The sequence below is a fragment of the Dipodomys spectabilis genome, unplaced genomic scaffold (genome assembly GCF_019054845.1).
Source record: "Dipodomys spectabilis isolate Male_0828 unplaced genomic scaffold, ASM1905484v1 ptg000325l, whole genome shotgun sequence".
Classification (NCBI taxonomy): domain Eukaryota; kingdom Metazoa; phylum Chordata; class Mammalia; order Rodentia; family Heteromyidae; genus Dipodomys; species Dipodomys spectabilis.
In genome coordinates, this window is record NW_024871002.1 from 1,296,523 (window position 1) to 1,309,393 (window position 12,871).

The 12,871-nt window shown below is 39.4% G+C and overlaps 1 protein-coding gene across 4 annotated transcripts in view; it reads right to left on the reverse strand.

The window, feature by feature from the left end:
• Nucleotides 1–12,871, reverse strand: part of Dock11 (dedicator of cytokinesis 11) — a 197,578-nt gene that overhangs the window by 139,335 nt on the left and 45,372 nt on the right. For all 4 annotated transcript variants that reach the window (XM_042702479.1, XM_042702477.1, XM_042702478.1 and 1 more), the window contains exons 2-6: nucleotides 3,902–4,018; nucleotides 3,251–3,340; nucleotides 2,258–2,340; nucleotides 965–1,034; nucleotides 276–371 (exon numbers count right to left, since the gene is read on the reverse strand). In XM_042702479.1, coding sequence (XP_042558413.1) covers nucleotides 276–371; nucleotides 965–1,034; nucleotides 2,258–2,340; nucleotides 3,251–3,340; nucleotides 3,902–4,018 — 456 coding nt within the window. The remainder of the gene's footprint in view (nucleotides 1–275; nucleotides 372–964; nucleotides 1,035–2,257; nucleotides 2,341–3,250; nucleotides 3,341–3,901; nucleotides 4,019–12,871) is intronic.

A 12,871-nucleotide genomic window follows, 5' to 3' on the forward strand; every position in this document is an offset into this window, starting at 1 on the left:
TAGGTTCAGAAGATTCACGTTTTTTTTAAACCCCATGTATATGTGAGAATCTTCTCATTAATGATTTTTCTTTTTCTTTTTTTTCCCTTGATGCCAGTATTGGTGCTTGAACTCGGGGCCTCTTGCTCTCCTTAGCTCCTGGATGGCACTTTACCAGTTGAACCACACTTCTATTTAATAATTTTCTTAACTCATTGTGAGATAAGCACTTTTCCAAACAGACTACAATATCAGCATCCTTAAAATAATGGAAAAATATTGTAACTACTTCTTACCTTCATGGTAACTGTAATGGTACTATTTACATTTGCTTTATGCAACCAGCCTTGTTTTATGACACCACCCTTTTGAGAACATAGAGAAGATGAATCCTGAAATACAGTAAAAAGCCATTGATAAAAAAAAAAAGTAGGCATTTAATTAGTCAACACTGAGGGGATACAGACTAGACACCGCCCCCACTTCTTAATTAAGTCATAAACCCTCTCCCACCTCAGCACAGTTTTAAAATCATTAACTAACTATAAAATGAAAAGCCCTCTGCTATGCATGCAGTAGGCACTTAATAGCTGTGAATTGTACAGGCTCACATCTCAGAAAGCCTTCTGCATTAAGCAGTCAAACCTGACCATGAGGTAGTCCTAAGAGGAATCTTTCAGGTAAGAGAATCTAGATGAAACACCACACCACATGCCCAACACAAGTAAAACAACTCTACAAACCTAGCCTACAGGTGGAGGAACATGTTTATACACAGATCTAATCATTTCACTTGATTTATTTTCTAAACCCATTTGGAAAGATAACAATTTAAAAAAACTTTAAAAACCACTTATTCCTTTCAAAGCTGGCCATGGAGCATTCAAAAACAACTCATCCAGTATCTCTTTTCGAGGAATTCTGTTCAGAATCTTTTTCAGGAGAAGTAACCTTGAAGAAATCAGCACAGTTCTTCCATAATTACCTCATCTTTCTCACAGTCCTCATCAATCTCAAAAACATGATTAGGAATCTTTTCTGGTCTCAGAGATTTGCTGAAAATGCAAGAGGATTGTCTTAGACACTGCACAGAACAGACCAACAACAAGAAAACAAATATTTGAGATGAGAACACTCTTTCCCAAGCAAGCAAATGCCAAGACTGAAGAGTAATCCTTTTCTCCTTTCCAGAGATTCTTCCCTTGGAGTAAACTTACACTGCTTTTTTGCAGTGCTGGGGATGGAAAACAGGGTCTTGTGCGTGCTCAGAAAATCTCTAATACTGAGATAAGCCCCAGCCCCCTGATAATCTGTATATAAGGACTCCCACATTTGCAGCCAGCAGCAAAGACATAACTAAGACCAGATACACAAAAGGGCAAAAGTTGCTAAGGAACCTGAGCCAGAGATGTTAACAGTGACTGAACTTTCTTTTCTCTGGGTCAAAAAGTAACATAGTCTACTTCTAGCTCTTCATTTTCATTTTTTCCGCTTAGGATTTTTACACTTAGGATTATTATCATCTCTGGAAAAGTACTTCTAAATTACAAAAGATTACACAAATGTCTTATTTCTCCTTTACTTTTTTCTAAAACATTTCTCATATGATATCCTGTAAGGTTAGTAATAGTCAGGATGAGAAATGGAAGGAGAGTTCAAACAGGTTGACTGACTCGTCCAAGATCATCCAGCCAGTCAGTGGCAGAAAAGATTTGAACCATGACAGTCTGGCTTCTGAGCCAGTGTGCTCATGTTATTTGTTCAACTCAGTTGACAGAGATGCTTGGGGTCATCAAATTGATTCAAATATTTTCTATCTTCTTCATTAACACTTTTGGAAAAATGCTTTACTATTTTATCCAGAATCAGTTAATAGTATTTTATGATATAGATGCACTAAAGCCAAAAAGTAAGCTTATATATTTTGGAAAGCATTTCAATGAGCAAAGTTAAAACATATTTAATTAGTCGTTTGTTTCATTACAAGAGTGCCTGGCACCAGTGGCTCATGTCAGTAATCCTAGCTACTCAGGAGGCTTAGATCCAAGTATTGCGGTTCAAAGCCAGCCCCGGCAGGAAGTGGAGCTGTGGTTCAAGTGGTACAGTGCTAGCCTTGAGCTGAAGAGCTCAGGGACAACACCTAAGTCCAGAGTTCAAGCCCCACAACTGACAAAAAATATATATATTATAAAAGAGGTTTCACAGGTGGTTTTCAGAAGGGTAAATAACACTGATAATTCTCCTCATGAAACATGTTTCCCTTGAATTCTAAACTTACCATGGCAACATTCGAAAGTCCCCAGAGAAGTCTTCATACTTGTAATTTACCACATGCCAGTCTGTGCTATAGGTTTTAATACACTAAAAGAAAACAGAAATCTTGAGTTTGAAGTATAGGAAAAGTATAAGTATTTCCTTTTTGGGGGCTTGGCCTCTGGGCCTGAGTGCTGTCCCTGAGCTCTTTTGCTCAAGGCTAGCACTCTACCACTTTGAGCCACAGCTCCACTTCTGGTTTTCTGGTGGTTAATTGGAGATAAGAGTCTCATGGGGGTCTGGGAAGGTGGCTCAGTGGTAGAGTGCTTGCCTTGCATTCCTGAGGCCCTGGGTTCAATTCCTCAGCACCACATAAGCAAAAAGGAAAAAGCCGGAAGTGGCGCTGTGTTTCAAGTGGTAGAGCACTAGCCTTGAGCTGAAGAGCTGAGGGACAGCGCCCAGGCCCAGAGTTCAGGCCCCACAACTGGACCGCCCCCCCCCAAAAAAAAGAGTCTCATGGACTTTCCTGCCCGAGCTAGCTTTGAACCTTGATCCTCAGATCTCCCAAGTATCTAGGATTACAGGCATGAGCCACCAATGCGCAGCTTCATGTTTCTATTTTTTTTAATCAGATAGTGTACTGACAAATTTTTAAAAAACTGTTTCGGGAAATATTGGTACATGAATCTTCTTGTGAAGAATCAGCTGGTGACAATAAACACCAATTCATATGCCTTTTTGAATAATCAGATTGCAAGACCAGGGAGTACTGAAATCCAAAAGAAATATCCCCAAACCACAGGCTACTTGTGCAAATGTTTAAGCTGTATTTTCTGGATCATATCAAGAAATTTCTTATGTAGGTCAATTAAGTTCTGTAATTTTATTTTCCATTCATAATAAAAGACAAATACTTCATACATTTTATATAACTAAATTTCAAATACACAGATATATTATTATTATATATATATACATATATATATATATATTCTCCTGTATCCATTGAGCCCATTACCTCTTTGACAAATAAGCTCTGGGCCCTCTTTTCGGCATCTTCTGGTACAGTAGATTGAACTGTTCTCCGCTGACGACCTATCACTGAGATCTGGAAGACAAAGAACATTCTTTAAGAAATGGTGTGGAGGGGCTGGGAAGGTGGCTCAGTGGTAGAGTGCTTGCCTTGCATGCCTGAGGCCCTGGGTTCGATTCCTCCGCACCACATAAGCAAAAAGAAAAAAGCCGGAAGTGGCACTGTGGCTCAAGTGGTAGAGCGCTAGCCTTGAGCTGAAGAGCTGAGGGACAGCGCCCAGGTCCAGAGTTCAAGCCTCACGACAGGACCTCCCCCCCCCCCCAAAAAAAAAAAAGAAATGGTGTGGAAAACGTAGTATTTGTTCTTCCAAAAAGTGTTTGTGGAGTGGGAGCTGGTGGCTCACACCTGTAATCCTGTAATCCTAGCTACTCAAGAGGCTGAGATCTGAGGATCACGATTCAAAGCCAGCAGGGAAGGAAAGTCCATGAGACTCTTATTTTCAATTGGCCACCAGAAAACTGGAAGTGGTGCTATGGCTCCAATTGATAGAGCACTAGTGAGCAAAATTGCTCAGGGACAGTGCCCACCCCTGAGTTCAACTGCTAAGACAGACAAAAAAAGCATGTTTAAACTCACAGATATGTCTTCCATGGGGAACATAAGCAGGTCTCTGAGAGGGTCACTGTAAATCTGTGTTTTCCTTTGGGCGATAACATTTTCATAGTCCAGAGGCTCTACAACCTTGGCCTTTTCCTTTATAAGAGACCAAAAATAGAAGTTGTTATGGTCAAACTCAGAAAAGTTCCTCTCTCTCTCACTGTGTATTAAAGATGCATTACAGGAATTATTGATACTAAGTACTTAAAGGAGACACTTTCACTAGAGAAATATTCTTCATAATGATATAATCTACTTACCATATGTAGGCTCCCCCTTGCTTTTTTGTAAATCCAAGACCAGGACCAGAACTTGGTATCTGACTCCTTCACTCTTTGGCTGGTACTGAAGCCCTGGATCCATGTCTCCAACCCCTTCTTGCTAAAGACAACAATTCTGAATAAACAGCACCATATTCTGTATGTCTGATTGCCTTCCAAGCATTTATTGAATTTTGAGCTAAAAAACCTACACTCACTCTCTCTCTCATATATATATTTCCTCAATATTCACAGCTTGCCAGGTAACTACAGGGGAGAAACTCTCAACATTATGTATCTTCTTTACATTAGGGATACTGTCCAAAGAGTGTACTAAGTTTCAACATATCTGGGATAAGCCTGTGTACTGAAGATGGATCAATCCTGTGGGCAGAGCATGAAAGGGTGAAGGTCTAAATGGCTAAGTCAGTTGCACCCCTGTAGGACTTCTAGGTAATTGTGGAATGAATGTTGAGATATTTAGAATCAATCAGAACCATAACTCCATACACTATTTACAATATTTCAAACCAAATTGAGTATCTATTAGTGACTTTGTTTTTCAGGGCTAAGGGTCAAACCCAAGGGCCCCTGCATGCAAAGCAACCTCTTCTACCATTGAGCTACAGCCCTAACCTGTATGATAGTGATTTCTAATTATGATGTTTTCATTTGAGTGAAATTTCATTAAAATTGAATAGTCAAAATTGTATAAATAAAGCCTGAATTTAAAACATCAAAACTTCACCACCAGGAACTGAAAAGCATATTTAAGGAAACATATGCCTTAAATATTATACAACATACACGTGTATTAAGCATTATCTGGATCCCATTAATTTTTAATATTTATGATTTTGTGTATCCATTACAAGTTAAAAAAAATAGGATATATTAGAAGTTAAGCCAAGCGCCTGTAATCCTAGTTATTCATGAAACTGAGATTTGAGTATATGGCTCAGAGATAGCCTGAGCAGAAAACCCATGGGACTCTTCTCTCGAATTAAGCAGTAAAATGCCAGATTGTAGCTTGGCTCAATTGGTAGAGTGCCAGCCAGGAGCAAAAAAGCCCAGTAAGAACACAAGGCCCACAGTTCAAGCTCCAGAACCAGCACATACACAAAGAAGATACATTAGAACTTAATATCATAGTGGGAATGGGGTTATATTTGTGTACATGGTATTTGAAGCTGTTTCCAATATACTAAATACACATAGTCCTTTGAGAATGGTTTGTATACATTGTTTAAAACAGGTCATAGTTATATCCAAGTTCCATATCTGAAGGGCATCTCAGAATTCCTTTATAGGATTACTTAGAAAGATTAAAGTAAACCACTCTAACCAATAAAAATCAGTGTTAAACCAATCAAAATGATCCTGACAAAGATATACTTGTCTTCAAGACTTAAATTTATATTTGCTGATCCAGGAGATTAAATCAAATCACCCCTAGCAGGTTTGTAAACACAAGTGCAAAAAGAGCTGAAATAGAAGAAACAAATACTATTCTGGGAACTTAGAGGTTTTCTAATAGGAAAAGCTGACTTCTCTTTGTCATATCCACCAAGGACCCAAATGGAAGGAAACCAATGGCATCTTTCAGGTTTAACACCCAAGAGTCTGTACTGATCTTCTCAAGGTTGAATGAATTAAGCCTTATCTTGAGGCCTGAACACAATTTTAAAAGTTATGCTTTTTGTGCCATCTTCCCAGTACAGAGTGCAAAAACAATCCTCAGATTCAACATTTTAACTTATTGAATTAGCATCTACTAATTTATCTTTACAATAATTTCACAGGTACCTACTTCAAGTAACTTTGAAAAACAAAAAGAAAATATTTCTTCAGCTCTCTACCACAGCTATTCAATACAGGAAGGCATACATCAAATTAATCAGTTGTTTAAGTATACAGTAAGTATATAGCTTCTAAAATGAGACTAGCCATTTAAACCAAAAGTGATAGGCTGGTTCAAAAAGCCATTATGTGACAAAGTGCAACCTCACTGGCCACCTGCGTGTGGTCTGGTATGACTGTGCAATCTTTTGGGTGTGTGAAAATCTCCTTGGTCGCCTACGTGACCAGGCTTCACCTTGTGATTTTTGCCTTTAAAAACCTAAGCACGTGGGCCGCTCGGGGTCGCAGTATCAGCTCCTGAGCCTGTGCTGCGGCCCTGGCCAGTCAGTGTATGAACCTTCTCAATAAAGTTGCTTCTTTAATATCAAAAAATAAAATAAAAAAATAAAATGAGACTAGCTCTCTTTGTTTTGAAGGTCATATATTCAAATTATGTAAAACAACATCCTGCCAGGCGCTGTAATCCTAGCTACTCAGGAGGCTGAGATCTGAAGATCGTGGTTCAAAGCCAGCCAGGGCAGGAAAGGCTACGTGACATCTCCAATTAACCACCAGAAAATGGGAAGTGGAGCTGCAGCTCAAAGTGGTAGAACTGTAGCCTTGAGCAAAAAGAGCTCAGGGACAAAGCCCAGGCCTTGAGTTCAAGCTGCACTACTGCCAACTGCCAAAAAGCAAATAAACAAACAAGATTCCACAATTCATTTAAAACTAATTAAAGTAAGCCTTCTGGGTTTCCATTCTATTTTCTCCATCAGGAGTAGCCTGACTACAGAAAAGATGAGGTAGCTATTCTGAGAAAACTTTTCCTAATAGAAGACCTGGACCTATGAATCAGGTTTCATTTCTGTAAGAAGAAAAAGGAAAAGGAACGGAAGCACTACATTTCCTTCATTTATGAACAGCTAATATCATAGACAGGGGAAAGCTTTGCTATGTGGAATTATCATAATTTAATAAGGTTCTTCCCAGAAATCTAAAACATAACCTTTGCTTAACTTTCCTATTCACCTTTGTTATACTATTATTAGAATTAATATGGTTAGCCTAAGTAAAGCTTTTATCACATTCAAAAAGGATTTCTCTCCCAGGCATGTGATTTACCCTTTCTTTCAGTTTCCACAATAACAGGTCTGCAAAGATACTTTTTAATAACTCCAGAAATCTCTGATATAATAAATAGGACTTTATAATCATTCAAATAATAAATAGCAAGGTTGCACTGTCTACTTCTATACAATTCCATCCAGTGGTAAGTAAAAAAACTAGGTATTTATACAATCTGGAGAGAAGCAAGCATATGTTTCAGTCTTTTCTTCCTAAGTAGTGACAGGAAAACCATCAACTCAAAATTGGAACCTACTCAGTTTTCACCATGGAGAAAACAAAACAAAACAAAACAAAACGATCTCTTTGAAAGTTCTCATTCTCTGAGCCTTCTTTAAATAATTTGGAAGTAATAATGGTTGATTCATTTTGGTTGATTCATTTAAAGATCATTTTTCAGCCTTAACACTTCTATATACATTGTAACCTGTTTCATATTAAAAACATCTGCCAAGATTTCAACCTTATATGTGAGGAATGATCTTAGTGGCTTAGGTTCATCTGCCCATTTTATTAGCAGAATTAGGATCCGAACCTAGTTGTTGTTTGTCCTGAAGTACTGGAGATGGGAGTGCATGTGTTCAATATATGCTCTACCACTAACCTTACACACCCAACCCCATTCCTAGATCTTCTACCCCGTCCTTTCTTTCTTGTCAGTGTTTTACAGACTTTAGTCTTCTTTGTATAATTGATAAACAATGTTAGTAGCAGCAGAGTTCTGAGTGCTTGCTTTAGAGAATATCTTAAAATAACACTTTGCAATCAAAATGGCCACTGGGGGCATGTCATTTCCAGAAAGCAAAGTGAGATCGGTGTGTGACAAAGGGTCACACCTGTTGTACTATCACTTTTTATTTTCTTCAAATCAAATATCTTACTTGAAATACATTTATTGGGGGGAAAAAAAGCTTTGTATGACTCTTATTAAGAATGAATTACGGGGTGGGGGGGGTGCTGGGAAGGTGGCTCAGTGGTAGAGCATTAGCCTTGAGCTGAAGAGCTGAGGGACAGCGCCCAGGCCCAGAGTTCAGGCCCACGACAGGACCCCCCCCCCCAAAAAAAAGAATGAATTACTGGGGCTGGGAAGTTGGCTCAGTGGTAGAGTGCTTGCCTTGCAAGCATGAGGCCCTGGGCTCGATTCCTCAGCATCACAAAGCAGACAAAAAGCCAGAAGTAGTGCTGTGGTTCAAGTGGTAGAGCACTAACTAGCCTTGAGCTGAAGAGCTGAGAAACAGCGCCCAGGCCCAGAGTTCAGCTCCCACGACCGACCAAAAAGAAAAAGAAAAAAGAAAAAAAAAGAATGAATTACTATTTTTTTAATCTCTAGTAAAACATAATTTTAAAATGTTGATTTAGGGAATATGGTTTGTCACACAGTTAATCTCCCATGCCTCCTTAGGCCACTAAGGTCCACTCTCAGTGGAGTTCGATGTCTACATCCTAAAGGCAGTAGAAATACACAATTCTACAAATTGATAAAATGCTTTGATTTCTACAATAGGGGGAAAGGGCTAGTTCACAAAAAGAAAGTCATTTGAAGCCAGGCACTGGCGGCTCACACCTATAAATCTTAGCTATTCAGGAGGCTGAGATTTGAGAACTGCAGTTCAAAACCAGCCCATCCATGAAAGAGTCCATGAGACTCTTATTTCCAATTAATTCACCAAAAAAAGAAAAAGAAAAGAAAAAGAAACCCAGGAGAAGTGGAGCTGTGGCAGCACTGGTCTTGAGCATAAGAAGCTCAGGAACAGTGCCCAGGCCTGCAGTTCAAGCCCCAGGACCAGCGAGAAAAAAAAAAAAAGAAGAAGAAAAGGAAAAAGAAACGGAAAATCATCCATATAAATTCAGTTATAGTCTGCTTGTTGGCCCAAAGGCAAGAAAAAAAATAAATCCTAAGTGACAGTCCCCAACATTATCATCACTTAAGACTGTCTAGCCATGGGCTGGGAAGGTGGCTCAGTGGTAGAGCGCTTGCCTTGCATGCTCAAGGTCCTGGGTTCGATTCCTCAGCACCACATAAGCAAAAAGAAAAAAGCCGGAAGTGGCGCTGTGGCTCAAGTGGTAGAGCTCTAGCCTTGAGCTGAAGAGCTGAGGGACAGCGCCCAGGCCCAGAGTTCAGGCCCCACGACCGGACCCAAAAAAAAAAGACTGTCTAGCCAGGTGCCAGTGGCTCACGCCTATAATCCTAGCTATTCAGGATACTATGATCTGAGGATCATGGTTGAAAGCCAGCCTGGGCAAGTAAGTCCGTGAGACTCTTGTCTCCAATTAACCACCAGAAAACCAGAAGTGGTGCTGTGGCTCAAGCGCTTGCCTTGAGCTGAAGAGCTCAGGGACAGCACCCAGGCCCAGAGTTCAAGTCCCATGAACAACAACAACAAAAAAAGACTGTCTAATTCTGTGGTGGTTCCTATACAGAACAACTAATCTTTTTTTTTATTTTTTTATTTTTATTTTTTGTGAACATACTGTACAGAGGGGTTACAATTACATGGGCAGGATAATGAGTACATTTCTTATCAAGCATTGCAGCCTCCTCCTTTGTTTACTCTTCACATCTCTTCCCAGCCTCCCCTTGCCCCCTCCATCCCCCCCCCCCAAAGTTGTAAAGTTCGTTGTCGACATGACAACTTGTACTTCTCATAGTTGCAACGGGTCCACCTGTATCCTTAAACGACTTGTTTTCCCCATCTACTCCATAAATTATACCGACATCAAATATAGTGAAAGTAGGGGTTATACTGTGGGGGAGGGACATACAAGGCAACAAAGAAATAATCTTATAAATGCGTTAGAAACAAATGCATGAAAGAAAAAAACATTTAAATACATATCTAAGGGTTCATTTTCCTAACATCACCTTATCTGACCTTTTCTGCTTGACTCATACATATACTAGATATTGCAAATAAGGGAAACCATGGGGCCTATGTTTCTTTGGGCCTGGCTTACTTCACTTAACATAATTTTTTCCAAGCCTTTCTATTTCCTAACAAATGGGGAAATGTCATTCTTTCTGATGGAGGCATAGAATTCCATTGTGTATATATACCACATTTTCTTGATCCATTCATCTACTGAGGGGCATCTGGGTTGGTTCCATATCTTAGCTATGGTAAATAATGCTACAATAAACATAGTTGTGCTGGTAGCTTTAGTGTGGTCTTGTTTGTAAACATTTGGGTAAATGCCCAAAAGTGGGATTGCTGGGTCCTGGGGGAGCTCTATGTGGAGTCTTTTTAGGAACCTCCATACTGCTTTCCAAAGTGGTTGAACAAGTTTACACTCCCATCAACAATGTAGTAAGGTTCCCTTCTGTCCACATCCCCTCCAGCATCTGTTGTTGTTAGAGTTCTTGATTATAGCCATTCTAACTGGGGTGAGGTGGTATCTCAATGTTGTTTTGATTTGCATTTCTTTTATGGGTAGGGAGGTTGAGCATTTCTTCATGTGTCTATTTGCCATCCTTCTTTCTTCTTCAGAGAAGTTTCTCTTCAAGTCTTTAGCCCACTTATTTATTGGGCAGTAGAACAACTAATCTTTCACCATTTCTACCAAATATGCCTAAATATCTTTCTTGCTGTTGTTTTTAATGTATTTATAATATACTATGTGTTTTTTTTGTTTCTTTTGTATGTTCTTCCCCCCTGGTATAGCCCCTGTTTTCACTGTATTTGATTCCTGTGCCCTGCATCTTGTATATACATTTTTCTAATTTGGGGAGGGGAAGGGAAATAACAAAATGCTGAAATAAGGATAGAGGTTGACCCATTGTAACATTGAGATGTACAAGACACTATGTTGAAAACAAACTTTACAACTTGGGGGGAGCAAGGAGAAGTTGGAGAGGTGGGGAGGGAAGGGATGGTAGGGGAAAAACAAAAGAGGAGGTAACAATGCTCGATAGGAAATATATTCATTACCTTACTCATGTAACTATAACCTCTCTGTACAGTATCTTTACAATAAAAAAAATACAAAAAAAACAGGGGCTGAGAAGGTGGCTCAGTGGTAGAGTGCTTGTCTTGCATGCATGAGGCCCTGGATTCGATTCCTCAGCACCACATATGCAGAAAAAGCCCGGAAGTGGCACTAGCCTTGAGCTGAAGAACTGAGGGACAGTATCCAGGTCCAGAGTTCACGACCCACACCCAAAAACAAAACAAAACAAAACAAAAACCTATACTTCTAATCTTAAAATAAATATTTAAATATGTACATGCATAAGCTAAGTACATGCATACATAAAGTCAACCAACTACTCACTGATGTATTTAAAAAAAAAACAGAGCCAAAAATCATACCTTTATTTATTTATTTATTTAGGTCCATTATGGGGCTTGTAGTTGGGGCCTAGGCTCTATCCCTGAGCTCTTCTGCTCAAGGCTAGTGCTCTACCACTTCAAGCCATAGTGTTACTTATGGTTTTTTAAGTGGTTAACTGGAGATAAGAGTCTCACTGTGACTTTTCTGCCTGGGCTGGCCTTGAACCACCAGCCTCAGATCTCAGCCTTTTGAGTAGCTAGAATTACAGGTGTGAGCCACTGGCACCAGGCAAAGATACTAATTTTAAAGGCATTATATCACCCAAACATATTAGATAATCTTGCCATCATTAGAGATGCAACTATGTATCAGTGCCAGTGGCTCATGCCTATAATCCAAGCTACTCAGGAAGTTGAGATCTGAGAATCTTGGTTTCAAGTCAACTGGAGAACACAAATCAGTGAAATTTTTTTAACTACATAACCAACAAATAGCCAGAAGAAGAGGTGTGGCTCAAATGGCAGAGTGCCAATCATTCACAAAACAGACAAGCAAGAGTGTCAGGCCCTGAGTTCAAGCCTAGTATTAGCCCATACACAGAAAAAGAATGTAACCACATAATTTCAATATTAGATTTAAAAAAACAATTAAAACCATATATTTTTCTATAAACAATGTAAAATCAGCCTTTTTGTGTTTTTTTTTTTTTTTTTTGCTTAGGTATTATACCAAAGGTCATTAGTTTACTGGTAAATCTTTTACTTAGAAACTTGTTCTTCTTAAGAATTTGAAGAATGTCTCTTCTGCAAGTCTAAAGGGAACACTGGCTTCATAGACTCCCTCTTTTATCACATTAGAAAGCAGAAAGCAGGCAGAAAGCTTAGCAATAGGGCACAGAGCCAATTCTAAAACATCCCTGCACCAATATCCCTACCAGCCCCCTCATCCCATATTCCAAATCAAACTTCATCTCAAGAAGGGGACATGGCAACAACTGTTTCAAGCAAATTAGTTCACCCTAAAACTCAGAGGCTCATTTTTGCAGGGCTTTAGCCAGGCTATACAGTTTTTTTTTTCTTTTTCTTGGTGCACATCCTGGGGCTTGAAATCAGGGCCCTGGCATTGTCCCTGAGCATTTTTTTTGCTCAAGATTAGCACTCTACCACTTGAGTCACAGCTCCACTTCTGCTTTTTGGTAGTTAATTGGAGATTAGAAGCATCATGGGCATTCTTGCCCAAGCTGGATTCGAACCATGATCCTCATATCTCAGTCTCCTGAGTAGGTAGGATTACACGATTGAGCCACCTGCGGCCAGCTCAAGCTACAGTTTAATGGTATCTAAACAGTGTTGTTTTAATGAAAAAATAACAGTCTTAGAAAAGAAGTAGCATGCTCAAAAATAGTGAGTTTTGCTTCCCATCATTCCTTCATTTTTTCTTACTTGGGGCTTCCTCC